General features: G+C 37.1%; 1 protein-coding gene across 1 annotated transcript in view; it reads left to right on the top strand.

Annotated features, from left to right (window-relative positions):
- NME5 (NME/NM23 family member 5) overlaps window positions 1-8,844 on the top strand; it is a 42,600-nt gene extending 33,756 nt beyond the window's left edge. Inside the window, exon 6 of the mRNA XM_082379684.1 lies at window positions 4,445-8,844. Within this exon, the coding sequence (XP_082235810.1) occupies window positions 4,445-4,528 (84 nt within the window). The 3' untranslated portion in view covers window positions 4,529-8,844. The remainder of the gene's footprint in view (window positions 1-4,444) is intronic.
- Window positions 8,845-15,318: the final 6,474 nt, after the last annotated feature.

The following is a 15,318-nucleotide window of genomic DNA, read 5'->3' as shown; positions in this document are numbered from 1 at the left end:
GTGGTGTCTTTAGGATTTTCTCTGTAGAGTATCATGTCATCTTCAAACACTGACAGTTTTACTTCTTCCTTTCCTATTTGGATTACCTTATTTTATTTTATTTTATTTTATTTTATTTTATTTTATTGTCTGGTTGTTGTGGCTAGGACTTTTAATACTATGCTGAATAAAAGTGGCAAAAGTGGGAATTCTGTTATGATGTTAGCTGTGGGCTTGTCATGTATTGCCTTTATTATGTTGAGGTATGTTCCCTCTATACTCACTTTGCTGAGAATTTTTATTGTAAATGGATGTTGAAATTTGTCAAAAGCTTTTTCTTCATCTATTGAGATGTTTGTATGATTTTTATTCTTCAGTCTGTTAATGTGGTGTATTACATTGATTGATTTGCAGGTATTGAACCATCCTTGCATCCCTGGAATAAATCCCACTTAATCATGGTGTATGATTCTTTTAATGTATTGTTGAATTCAGCTTTCTACATTTTATTGAGGATTTTTGCCACTACGTTCATCAGTGATACTGACCTGTAATTTTCTTTTTTTGGTGGTGTTTTTATCTGGTTTTGGTGTCAGCGTGATGCTGGCCTCATAGAATGAGATTGGAAGCATTTTTTCCTCTTCAGTTTTTTGGAAGAGTTTGAGAAGGATAGGTGTAAGAATTCTTTATATATTAGTTACATCAACCTTTGTCATACTTGCTGCAAAATTTTTTCCCTTTTTGTTTAAATTTTAATTTTGCCTTTTAAATAATATTTAATAAGTCAAACCTTGATTTTTTTCTTATTGTGAGTTTTACTTTACCATTTAAGTTTAGGAAGTTCTATCCCATTGAAAGTTTTGCTAAATATTCACTATTGTATTCTTCTAGTTTTTTTATATTTAACTTTCCTATGCATCTGGAATTTACTTTTGTATAAATTACAAGATGAAGATCTAAATTGATTTTTTTCTGACCAGTTGTCCTTGTACATTGATTTTTGAAGCCTCATTTATCACACATTAAATTCTATACATGGGCACGTATTCTGTTACATGGATCTGTATGTTCTAACAGTACCACAATAAACAATTGCTTTTAACGTCATTTTCAGTACTTCTGTATATACTTCACAAGTTTTTTGGTGATAAATATAAATAAGATAAACTTTGCCATTTTAAGCATTTTCTTTCTTTCTTTATTTATGTATTTATTTATTTTTGGCTGCATTGGGTCTTTGTTGCTGCATGTGGGCTTTCTTTAGTTGCGTTGAGCGGGGGCTGCTCTTTTTTGCAGTGCGCGGGCTTCTCATGGTGGTGGCTTCTCTTGTTGTGGAGCACGGGCTCTAGGCACGCGGGCCGCAGTAGTTGTGGCTGACAGGCCCTAGAGTGCAGGCTCAGTAGTTGTGGCACACGGGCTTAGTTGCTCTGCGGCATGTGGGATCTTCCTGGACCAGGGCTCAAACCCGTGTCCCTGCATTGGCAGGTGGGTTCTTAGCCACTGCGCCACCAGGGAAGCCCAACCATTTTCAAGTGTACAGTTCAATGGCATTAATTATAATCACAATGTTGTGGAGTCACCATCACTATCTATTTCCAAAATTTTTTCATCACCCTAAACAGAAACTCTGTAACCATTAAGCAATAACTCCCCATTACTTCCTTCCCCCAGCCTTTAGTAACCTGTAGTCTATTTTCTGTCTCCATAAATTTGCCTATTCTAGATATTTCATATAAGTGGAATTATATAATATTTGTTTTTGTGTGTGTCTGGCTTATGTCACTTGGCATAATGCTTTCAAAGTTCATTCATGTAGTAGCATGTATCAGAATTTCATCCCTTTTATAGTTGAATAATATTTGATTATATATGTATATATCATATTTTGTTTATCCATTCATCTGTTGATGGATACTTGGGTTGTTTCTCCCTTCTAGCTATTGTACATAATGTTACAGTGAACACTGGTGTATAAGTATCTGTTTGAGTACCTGTTTTAATTTCTTTGGGGTATATACCTAAGAGTGGATTTTCTGGGTCATATGGTAATTCTAAGTTTGGCTTTTTGAGTAACCACTAAAATGTTTTTCACAGCATCTGCAACATTTTACATTCCCACTAGCAATGTATGAGTGTTCCAGTTTCTCCATGTCCTGGCCAATGCTTGTTCTTTTCTGGTTTTTTTGTTTTTTGTTTTTAAATAATTGTAACTGTCCTATTAGACGTGAAATGGCCTATCATTGTGGTTTTGGTTTACATTTCCCTAATGACAAATAATGTTGACCCTCTTTTCATGTGTTTACTGGCTATTTGTATATTTTCTTCAGAGAAATGTCTATTCACGTTCATGTTCTTTCCTATTTTTAATTGTTTTTTTGTTGTTGAGTTGTAGGAGTTCTTATATGTTGTAGATTTTAAACCCTTATATGATTTGCAAATATATGCACCCCTTCTATAGGTTGTCCTTTCACTTTCTTAATGATGTCCTTTGACACATGGAATTTTTGAATATTTGACAAAAGTCTAATTTATCTCTTTTTTATTCCTTTGCTTTTGGTGTCATATCTAAATCCACTGCCAAATTCAAGGTCGTGAAGATTTATTCCTATATTTTCCTCTAAGATTTTAATGGGTTTAGCTCTTATATTTAGGTTGTTGATTAACGTTGAATTAATTTTTGTGTATGGTGTGAGATAGGGGTCCAACTTCATTCTTTTGCATGTGGAAATCCAGTTTCTTAGTACTGTCTGTTGAAGAAACTATATCTTCTCCACTGAATGGACTTGGTACCATTGTCAAAAATCATGTGGCCATATATGTATGGGTTTATTTCTGGCTCTCAATTCTATTCCGTTGATCTATATGTATATCTATATGCCACACTGTTTTGATTACTGTAGCTTTACAGAAGATTTTGAAATTGGGAAGAACAAATTCTCCAACTTGATTTTTTATTTTCATGATTGTTTTGGCTATTTGGAGCTCCTTGAAATTCCATATGAATTTGAGGATTCTCTTTTCCTTTTCTGCAAAAACAACTTTTGGAAATTTGATGGGGATTGTGTTGAATCTATAGATCACTTTGAGTAATATTGACATCTTAGCATCTTAACGTTATTAAATCTATCCATGGACATGGGATGTCTTTCCATTTATTTAGGTTTTTAAATTTCTTTTGGCAATGTTTTATAATTTTCAGGACACAAGTTGGTTAAATTTATTCCTAGATATTTTTTTCAAATCCATTATAAATGAAAGTGATTTCCTAATTTCCTTTTTGAATCATTCATTGCTGATATATGGAAACACAACTGATTTTTGTGTATTGATCTTGTAACCTACAACTTTGCCATATTAATTTATTAGCACTAGTAGTTTTCTTAGATTCTTTGGGATTTTTAAATACAGGCATACCATGGAGATGTTGTGGGTTAGGTTCCAGACCACCACAATTAAGCAAGTATTTCAGTAAAGCAAGTCATACAAATTTTTTGGTTTCCCAATGGGTATAAAAGTTATGGTTACACTATTCTGTAGTCAATTAAGTGTGCAACAATACTTTATTGCTAAAAAATGCTAACCATCATCTGAACCTTCAGCGAGTCATAATTATTTTGCAATAGTAACATTAGAGATTCCTGATCATAGACCACCATAACAAATATAATAATAATGGAAATGTTTGAAATATTGTGAGAATTAGCAAAATATGACATGGAGACACAAAGTGAGCAAATACTGTTGGAAAAATGGTGCCAATAATCTTGCTCAATGCAGAGTGATCAAAAATCTTCAATTTGTACAAAAAAAAAATGCAATATCTGCAAAGTGCAATAAACCGATGGAGATCTGCCTATATATAATAGGGTCATGTCATCTGTGAATGGACATAATTTTACCTTCCTTTCCAATTTGGATCTATACTTGACAATATTGCCTAATGTAAAACTTATTGTTTTAATTTTATTTTTTTAATTTATTTAATTTATTTATTTATTTTTGGCTGCGTTGGCTCTTTGTTGTTGTGCGTGGGCTTTCTCTAGTTGTGGCGAGTGGGGTCTACTCTTCCTTGTGGTGGGCAGGCTTCTCATTGCGGTGGCTTCTCTTGTTGCAGAGCACAGGCTCTAGGTACGTGGGCTTCAGTAGTTGTGTCACACACAGGCTCAGTAGTTGTGGCTCACGGGCTCTAGAGCGCAGGCTCAGTAGTTGTGGCGCACAGGCATAGTTGCTCCGCAGCATGTGGGATCTTCCCGGACCAGGGCTCAAACCCGTGTCCCCTGCATTAGCAGGTGGATTCTTACCCACTGCGCCACCAGGGAAGCCCCCTGTTTCAATTTTTAATGGTCATTTTCTTATTATTCTTAAAGTGATTTTGGAAACTGTTTTAAATGGAAATAGTATATATTGAAGAAATATGTAAACGTTAATTAACGTAAGGGGTTTTTTTTTTTTCCTTTTTCCGTAGATTTGGCTGGCTGATTGGTTGCTGAAAAATAATCCCAACAAACCCAAACTTTGTCATCATCCAATTGCAGAAGAACCTTATTAAAATAAAGCCCTCAAAGAACAAATCACGAGCTATCTCACTGTAAAAGGCATGCTTCTACTTAAGAAAGAAGTAACTCCTAAGGGTTTAAGTAACTACATGTGAAATAAATTATTTCTTTTTAAAAAAAAATTTTTTTTAATTTTATATTTGGCTGCATTGGATCTTCGTTGCTGCACGTGGGCTTTTCTCTCGTTGCGGGGAGCGGGGGCTACTCTTCGTTGTGGTGCGCAGGCTTCTCATTGAGGTGCTTCTCTTGTTGTGGAGCATGGGCTCTAGGCACACGAGCTCAGTAGTTGTGGCTCGCGGGCTCTAGAGCGCGGGCTCAGTTGTTGTGGCACACGGGCTTAGTTGCTCCGCGGCATGTGGGATCTTCCCGGACTAGGGTTTGAACCCGTGTCCCCTGCATTGGCAGGCGGATTCTTAACCACTGCACCACCAGGGAAGCCCCTAAATTATTTCTTAAAAATAAATTTTAAAAGAATAACTATTTCGTGCAGCAGATAACATTATCTAAAATAAAATACTGGTTTAGGGTATGATTTTTTTTCTAATAAGAAAATTGTATTAGAAGCATTTAGAATGTCAACAAAACAACTGCAACTTTTTATTTTTACAGTTCCAAAGTGGTATTCAGTTAAGAGAACAACAATTCATATAGGATGCATCAGAGACAGCTGAAGATAATAAGATACCATTTCTATATATAACTGATTTTTGCTGTGCACCAACAAGAACCTACTTTGAATTTCTCTGCCAATTTACAAACCCCATAATGTACTAGGCAAGGTTAGTAGCTATTGAAAATACCACCAGGACAGGGGTAGCTGAAGACACATTTGGTAGTATGTTAACTATACACAGAAGACACTATACAGTTTAAAAACAAGTTTTGCACAGCTTTACAGTGCAAGACATGGTCCTCCATCTCTCTGAGGACATTTGGAAAACTCTGAGAAGGTGACTGGGTACTTCTTGTGCTCCTTCTGGCAAGTTTGCCCAAAGAATGCATATGATGGTGCTTCTTGGTCTCTTAGGATATCCTTTCCCATATTTAGTTATTTTTCCTCCGTGAGTCACAGTCATCCAGTGCCCATCTGGCTCTCACTTGCCCTGGTGCTGTCTCTGTGGAGCTCACTGTGTTACAATGGCTGTCGATTTAGGGTATGATTTTAACAATGATGTAAGCATTAAGTAATAGAAGGCTGATGTAAGATATTGCTTATTATTTTTTAATTTCGAGAAGTAAGATGTGGAATTTTCGTTATATTTTCCCTAGCCTATATTCTATATCTACATGCATAATTAATGCATAGTTCGGACAGCTGAGTTTAAAAAGTATAAGTATATAAATAATTATGGGTTTTTTCCGCTATCCAATAGTAGAGCGTTCCTATGAAACCTTTCATAAGCTGAAAGGGTGTAATGTGAAGAATCAGTTACCTTAGTTCGCAAGTTGCTAGCAGATGCACAGAATAAATTGGGATAAAGCCCAGATGCTCACTGACAGTTCAAAGCTATCACGGCTTGATGCTGAGATGCTGAGTGTAGTTCCCTAGGAACGGCATTGGTGGTGCTACTCTTGTTGCTCAGTGTGCGCGCTGCCTCTGAATTGGCTCATTGCAAAACAAATAGTTCTGTTTTCCCTTTTTGCCTTTTACCATAAAAGCAAAAATCCTCTTCAGGTTTCTTTTGGTTAGTGAAAACAGATACGAATGCAGGTCTTTTGTAAGAACAAAGTGGCATCAAGTGAGCATTCAGAAAGGGCGACTACCTATATTTAGTAAAATGAAAATGGTTAGAACTCAATTATAGTTTTAACCAGTCATATATAACTATTTCCTCAACATTAATAAGTGCCCTACAAGGGTGACCAGACAGTAGCATGACAACTCATTTCTGGTTGTATCACTGAAAGTCCTGCGTCCTGTGAGACCCCTTAATCCTTCACAAAATGGAATGATTGGTCCCTCTACCAAAGTCTTTAGGTTAATATTTCTCAATTATGTTTTTGTGATGAAGTTCTAGTTTTCAAAAAATGAAAAATTCTCAGTTATTAAAGAAATTTTAATTTACTTAAAAAAAGATCCAAGTTGTAAAAGACTTTTATTAAGAGTAAATAATTAAACTGGCCTCATCTCTTCAGAAAGGCAATGTCATTATAAAACAAAAAATAGAAATAGGGAAGACCAAAGAAACACCTTAACCAAAAGAAATAAGTAGCTCTTGACTAAAAAAACATCTACAGAAGACCTTTGGGGGACAATTAAGGAGATTTAGATATGGACTAAATATTAGGTGATATTAGGGAATAATTGCTAAATTTCAAAGGGTCAAAATGATATGGCCATAAAAGGAGAATATCATGTTTAGGTGATGCATTCTGAAATTCTTAGGGGTAAATTTTTTGATGTTTGCAACTTATTTTCAAACGGTTCAGCAAGAAATATTTTTATACATGTAAAGATAAAGCAAAGTTAGCAAAATATTAACAATTGTTCAGTCTAGGTGGTGGGCACTCTAGCGTACTATTCTTTCAACTTTTCTGTGCTTTAAAACTATTCACAAATGAAGTTGGGGAAAAAAGATCTGTATGTTACTATCAAAAGCTGGTGATCAGTTTTCCACATTGTTGATAGGGAAACATTCAGATACTATATAGCTCTTGATTTGATATAAAAATGATATATACTAATCATCTATGATGTGTTTTAGCCAAACATGTGTACCTTAAAATTATCAAGCCTTTAGGCCCACCTTCCTGCTTACAGTTGTAGGAAATAATGTGGCCATCTGAACGATACCATAAAGAAGCAAAAATTTACAAGATGGATGTTCTGTAGGACAGCTGCCTTGGTCTTCCAACAAATTGGTGTTATGAGAAAAGGGACTCTTTTAGATTAACAGAGATGTGAGATACATAATCAGAATCAACACTAGTTTCTAGATTGAACCCTCATTTATGCAGACAAGCTGCAAAGGACATTTTTGAGGTAACTGGGAAGATTTGAATCTAGAATGAGTATTAGATACAATGAAAATGTGTTGTCTTGGAAGGTAAAGATTGTTAACTGAAAAGACATGTTACGAAGCAATATGTACAGTGAAATCTTACTTTTTTTAAAATAAATTTATTTTATTTATTTTATTTTTGGCTACACTGGGTCTTCATTCCTGTGTGCGGGCTTTCTCTAGTTGTGGCGAGCGGGGGCTACTCTTTGCTGCAGTGTGCGGGCTTCTCCTTGCCATGGCTTCTCTTGTTGTGGAGCACAGGCTCTAGGTGCGCAGTCTTCAGTTGTGGCTCATGGGCTCAGTAGTTGTGGCTCACGGGCTCTAGAGTGCAGGCTCAGTAGTTGTGGTGCACAGGCTTAGTTGCTCCGCGGCATGTGGGATCTTCCTGGACCAGGGCTTGAACCTGTGTCCCCTGCATTGGCAGGTGGATTCTTAACCACTGTGCCACCAGGGAAGCCCAGTGAGATCTTACTTTGATAAAGAAATACATATGTGTGTATATGTGTGGAATAAGATGTAGAAGGGCGCCCACTCAAATGTTATTATATAATCTCTGGATGGTGGGAATACACTGATTTTTTTTTCTTATTTTTGGTTAGCTGTATTTTAATTTTTCTACAGTGTTCATTTTACTGCTTTTGTCATTTTTTTAAGGGTTTAAAAAGACAAATGTCTTAATGGTTGTCAACATTAAAAGGGTTAGCAACACTTCCTTATTAATAGACTATCTTTAAGCTATCTAGAGCCAAGATGTTTTACAAGTTCTCAGTCATGGTGTTTATATGAATTTTTGGACATATTCCTCCTGGGACTGGTGTGCCCCCTGTATTTCAAAACACCTTTAACATTGTGTTGGGAAGACAAACTAAAATCTTAAAAACAAAGATAAATAGTGGATGGCTATATTTTGAGCAATGGTCAAGAGCATATGGGAAAAAGCAAATAGTTTTTACAATGAGATTCCAGCTTCAGGAGGTCATTTCCACCACAAGAGCCTCCTCTTGTGCAAAAAAGAGGCAACATTGTGTATGGCAGAAAAATTCTGTACTGGAAGTCAGCTTCAGTCGCCAGACCTGCCATTTGTTTTTGGTCTTTTTTTTTTAAGTGGAAGAAAAAAATAGAGAAAACAGACTAATTTGAGATACATTTTGGAGAAAAAATAGATAAAAATACATGCAGATGGAAAACAATGTAGTTAGCCATAGGATTTTTAAACTTGGGACACATTTGAGGTCATTATTTCATGGGCCAGAACTGGAAAGTACAGCATAGAATGAATAAGAAAATGAGAAGACTGCCTTCTGACATAACCTTGCACTGAATGATCGTGTGGTATTCTGGTTAATCAAGATATACCACTTCATTTAGTTTCTTTCTCTAGGACTCAAAGAGATCATAGAAAAAAGGAAGCAAGCATGCAGCTCTCTTATGACTTGGGACTAAACAGAAGAAGATTAGATTTTTCTTTACTTCTTTAGAAGTTTAGATCTGGGATGGCATGTAGAAGCTCCCCCTCCCCCCATTTGGAGAACCCAGGGCAATAGTTTATCTGCCCTGGCTTAAGGGTGCCACAGATTAGCTTGATTTGAAAGTGTCACAGATACTTTCGAGATGTACTTTTCCATCTCAGAAATACTGCCACTTCTCTCTTGTTGTTAACTCTATATAAGAACTATTTAGATTAAGCTTTGAATTTTCATTCAGAGATGGCTCAATTCTTCTTTGTTTGCTACTTCTTTGACTTTAGGTGCTTATCTTGGGTTCTTTATTTTTGTTAGTCCCCTTACTAATAACATTCACTGTACTAACTTTGCACCTTTCATTTATTTTACAGAAGTTAACTAAATCTCAGAAACTCCCTGGCTTATGAGAGCCTTTAGTAGAGAAGTTCACTTCTAAAGGTGGAGTCCAATGATTTTTGGCAATTTCAGATAAACACTGTAAGGGAGATAGCTTTCTCCCACCTCACTGAAGGACATGACTAAAGAAAAAAATCTTTGTGGAGCAGTCCAGCATAGTTTTCCTATTAAATTAACTACATACTTTAGTCCATTGGAAAGGGGAGATGACTAAATATGATGTCTGTTCCTTTCCTGCTTCCAGGATGACCCAGAAAGTTCTCTCCCCTCATCCAAATCAAGGGTTGATGACACTGCTGTGATTGATGCCTTTTGTTCCCAGACCAAATTGTTTTTTATAGCCCACCCCCTGCCAGCACTTTCCAAAGTGCCACTGCCATCAGCTCCAGAGGGAGCCCCTTCCTCAGGCTTCCTGGCCAGCAGCTGCACTGTGATGGCAGGGAGCTCGGAATGGGAGGAGAAAGCAGCTTGCAGACAAATGGGCAGCTAATCCAACCAACAGCCCATCACTAGAACCATAAAAAAAAAAATCCTTTTTTTCCCCCACTTGCCTCATCTGCATTTCTTGGCTGAGATGGCGATAGAATGCTCCTTGGAAAAGTTATGGCTTCACATAAAGCAATCTCGAATTTCCCTCCCTTTTTTTTCTTTCTCAAACAATTCTACTTAGCCCAATATTGTCAAATCACTACAGACCTTACAAGTAGTAAAAGGACAATAAGGGAATAGTAGGAACAACTTTATGCCTATAAATTTGACAAATTAGATGAAATAGACAAAGTCCTTTAAAGACACAGCTACCAATGATGTGTCAACCTAAACTACAATTTCTGGATCCTTCTTTAAACTTTCTGTCATCATTGTTGGGCTCTCTCAGTGCTCAACTTTTTAGTTTTGAAGCAGCCCTACTGAACTTACTTAGTAAGCATTCTCAACTGTTCTACTAAGATCTAGTTACTTTTCAGCCCAAGTTTTCTAATTTTGGGATAGAGAGGGTAAAGCTATTTTTTAAGAATAAGCATCTCAGGGGTTAGTAAATCTTATTTTAATCAGGATTATAAAATCCTGATCCTTCTGGGTGGCCTTTATGTTGGGGCCAGAATGACAGCCTCTCTGGTCTTTATCTAGTGTTCCTAGTCCTTGCCAATGTGAGAACATTTCAAGGCATCTTTAACATATATATGTGGTTAGAGCCTCTTGCACCATAAAATGGTTAGCCACGGACCCACATAAAACAGTCAGTCTACAATGAGGTTGAAGCTTTGGAAACAAGCACATCCTTTTCAGTGGTGCTTGCTTTTATAATGTGTCATTTAGCAAATGGACTGTGAAGAATTAGTCATGCCAAACTTCTAACCATCTGATTACTAGCTACAGACTAAACATCCCAGATGAAAATTTTTAGATTTTAAAGCTTCAGTCTTTCAAAGTTCAATTAAAATAAAATATCTACTAGGACCCCCAAGTTGTAGTCTAACTTGTTTGCACCTTTCAGAGATACAAGTTCAACACGTAAGTAGCAAACCATTATGAGTTTCTTCATGCCTCTCAGGGATGGTTTGAGAAAATGGATTATTTGAAACCATTGTAATCTTTGTGGTAAGAAACACAATATACTAAATTAAGTCAAAATGTAATATTGTTTGGCACATTAGTGAAATCACATTGTTATATTCCTCTTTCTGTTGCTAATATTGTACATCCAACCTGAACACACTCTTGTATTTAGGAAGCCAGACCCTTTGTCTAGCTTCCTGTAGGTCTGGGTGCCCTCAACCTGTCCTCAGCTCTTCAGTAGTTACCTAGGTCTGAGGCCTGACCCTGGGATCTCCTATGCCATCTGAGCTGAACTTTTCACTGGATTCCATGCCCTGGTATCTTCTTAGAATACTCTTCTTCCTTTTTAGAGCTCTATTAATTTAAAAGTCTACTCATCTTTTTTCCTGTCCTCATCTTGATCGTTTCCCTTTATCTTTATCAGTGAGTTTAGTATTCTTGACCATAAGCTGCTATAAAGATTTTGATATGTCAGTTATATTGCAATATGATTTTTAAAAAGATTTTGAGATTATGAAGCACATCACAGAGTGAAAGAGTTAAAAAGAGTGTGCCAACATGTTTTCTTCCTATTCAAGTTGGTCAGGGGAACCCAAGTTGAATAGACATTGTTCGTATAGAAAACAGGTTTCCTACTTCCATGGGTAGCTGTTTGAAATTAATGTTCACTACTTTGTGACAATCAACAAATACTTATTATCTTGTATATACATAATATGCTGGAAAAATATTTTATAGTTGTTAATCTGGCATTCAGGGCTCCCACAGACTGGTCAATGCTTATCTTTCCAAACATATATCCCCAGAACCTGCCTTATGGACACTGTTCTAGCTAGAGTGATCGGTTTGCTCGCCTTGCTCATTCCTAATTCTGTTCATTTGCTAAAGCCATTCTTTCCTTTACTCTGCCATCCTACCTCACAAACACTGAAGATTCTCCTATTCTTTTATGCTTGTATAATTCCTAGCCTAGGAGACAATTTCATATAGTTTTGCTCTAATACAGCTTAATTGCTGACTTATCTGGCACTTAATAATATACTCCTTTGACATAATGTACTGGACATATGGTGAAATGGTTTAGCATTTGGCCTTTGGAAACAGCAAAGCAGTTTTCTATCATAACTCCATGACTTCCTAGCTCTGTGACTGTGGGAAAATTTGCTTAACCTCTCTGAGTCTGTTTCCTCATCTCTCTACTGGGGATACTGATAGTACCTACCTTACAGGGTTGTTTTAAGGATTAAATGTGTAAAAGTACCTAACAGTGCCTTGTGACACAGAGTAAGCACTCAGTTAGTTAGCTATTATTTTTTACCTCAGGTCTTTTTCTTTAAACTTATATATGGACTCTCTTTGCATCATTAATGGAAGGATTACTATCTGTTGTTACCTATTATGTGCCAAGCACTGTGCTAAGCACTTTCACTTATGTTATCTTAATCCTCACAACAATCTTGAAGTTAAAGCGATTTGATATAGAGGCCATATCTGGGAATTATTAGAGCTGGGGTTTTGAACTTAATTATATTTGGCTCTAAAGCCTTTCCATTACTTAATGGTGGTTCTTCATAGACATGGGAAACTTCTTGTTTTTCTCATAGGGCCAACTGAGTGTTGTGTACAAACCTAGTTCATTCATTTAATGGATTTATTGTGTATAAATTAATGAAGTGGGACTTGGGGCTTTACTCCATTTATGGTATTGCTTTTTGTAGCTGACACTCATAGGTTTTCTTCCTTCTTCACCCAGAAAGTGCTTCCAAACCCCTTTTCATTCTCCGTATTGCTAAAGGCACTGATACCTTTATTTACACTTAACCACTACATGCTCTTGCACATCAACTTTAAAAAAAAAAGAAAAAGCTTTGCTAATTTTGTTTATTTATTTATTTATTTAAAGGGAACTTTACTTATTTATCTATTTATTTATTTATTTATTTATTTTTGGCTGCGTTGGGTCTTCATTGCTGCATGTACTTTCTCTAGTGCGGTGAGCAGGGGCTACTCTTCATTGCAGTGCATGGGCTTCTCATAGCAGTGGATTCTCTTGTTGCAGAGCATGGGCTCTAGGCACGCAGGCTTCAGTTGTTGTGGCACGAGGGCTCAGTAGTTGTGGCTCACAGGCTCTAGAGTGCAGGCTCAGTAGTTGGGGCGCATGGGTTTAGTTGCTCTGCGGCATGTGGGATCTTCCTGGACCAGGGCCCGAACCCATGTCCTCTGCATTGGCAGGCGGATTCTTAACCACTGTGCCACCAGGGAAGCCTGCTAATTAATTTTAAACCACCTAATCAACCCCTTTATTTATAACTGAAGCAAACAAGGCTCAGGGTAGCTAAGAGACATGCCCAAGGTCACACATAAAGCTAATGGCTGATGATCCATGTTCTTGGCTCATACCCAGAGTGCTGTTCATTATACCAGGAACCCCTTGAGAAGAAGCACTTGAAAATATTGTCATAAGCAGTTAAAAACCTCCACCTGCCATCTTAACTTGTGGTGATAATTTAATAGTAAATCCTTGTAAAATATAACGTACAAAGAAGCTTCCTTCTGCACTAAATTCAAATTAGTAAAATCTAATCATAAGACTCTGTGTACATGAAGAACATCTGACTATTGCTATTTTACAGGCTATATGTTTCTTGAAACCAGAAGGGGTTCTAATTTATTCTGTATGGCAATTGGCATGGGACATCTTATAAAGGCCAGAACTGTCAGGATAGAAAAATTTAGAGGCTCAGAATAGAATTTTAGAATTTGAAAAAAATTTTGTGAATATCTAATGTAATCTAATCAAGTTCCCTTCTTTTTTATAGTAAAGATTTTGAAGCACAGAAAGTGATTTGCATGGCTTTACAGTAAAATCTGTGGCAAAATCAGCAGCACTTTTCCCACAATACTAAATTACCTCTCTTGATTACCTCAAAATTAAATTGTGTTGATTGTCACAGAAGATTGCAGGAATAAATCCTTTTGGAAAAATGTAAGACAACCTTCAGGGAACTAAAATTAAACATTACCTTAATCTCCTTTTGGAACATGAACCCCATTATTATTCAGGCAACTTCATTGCATGTGCAGATTTTCTTGGCTTTTTGATAGTCCTTATGTGTTACTGGCAGAATTGTTTTTTCACCAGAAACATCAGACTTCAGAAAGAGAGAAAAATGGAATTATTTCAGCTAAATGGGAACTTTGAAAGTCTCCAGATTGTGATCTATTCTAAAGTGGCCTCGATTTTTCAGCAACTTTCTGGACATGGAGAGGAATCAGAATGGGAATCATTCTCTAAGAGGATCAACGATTCTTTTCTAATGTCTTAGCCATAGAGACAGCAAAACTGTCTGGCTGTTCAGTAGAACTTTAACAAAATTTTCGTCCTTGCTGTTTTCTTTAGGTTGTGGAGTGAGTAGGTACACCTATTGGAGCCCAGAATTTGAGAGAAATTTTGCATTATTGTCAGGTTTTAAAGAAAATTTCATTCTTCCCAGTTTGTGCTCATATAGATTCCTGCCTGTTTTTTTTCTGTCACACCATACTACCCAGTCTGCATCTAAAAAATCAAGATGAGAAGATGACAATCAACATATGGCACAATGGGGAAATGCATCCATACTCTCAGCTCAGCCCTGTCCTTCAAACTCTGGAGATTATTTAGAGTCAACCCCAGGACACTGGTGAGTGTGGGAAGCTCTTGGAGGGGTGAGGAGTGGGAGGGTGCCAGGGGCCTGAAAGATCTTATGAAAGCTCCCTGCCTAGCTGGCCTAGGATTAACCCGTCGTCTCCCAGCCAGAGCTAACCCAGCTGTTTTGCTTTCCAGGGGTCTCTCATGTTAATCTATGGAATTGACCAACTGAGTTTGACCGTGACTGGCTTTGTTTTGCAAAACAAAATTGGTAAGGCAGGCCTCATGCTGACTGACTGAATGGTGTCATCAACCCAATTCAAGGGGTGCCACAAAAGCAAGGAAATGAAACTTCAATTTCCTCCTCATGTTAAATGATAGCTTATCATACCAATTATGACCCTTATGCAGCTCAGGGCAAAGTATTTTATTGCTTTTTTTTTTTTTTTTGTGAACAGCCATAAACCACTCTCTTCTTCCACTTTTTCCTCTAACCCCTACCCCCACCCCACACCTTAAGGCTCATTGGAAAGGGCTAGTCTCTGTCGTCAAAGGACAGAGAGCCAAAGCCTCCTTTTTTACCCCTACCAACCTGTCATGATTTTACCTTGATTCTAGGAAGTACGAGATTTGTTTTAAAGCAAAACAGAAACAAACAGGGTGCAAGGAAGCCTTTCTGGCTTCAGAGCACCCTTTTAATGTTCAGCTCCTCTCACTACTTGGATGAGTTTGCCTCA

The sequence above is a fragment of the Balaenoptera borealis genome (assembly GCF_965194805.1).
Source record: "Balaenoptera borealis genome assembly, chromosome: 2".
In the NCBI taxonomy this organism is placed as follows: domain Eukaryota; kingdom Metazoa; phylum Chordata; class Mammalia; order Artiodactyla; family Balaenopteridae; genus Balaenoptera; species Balaenoptera borealis.
This window is presented reverse-complemented; position numbering and strand designations above follow the sequence as displayed.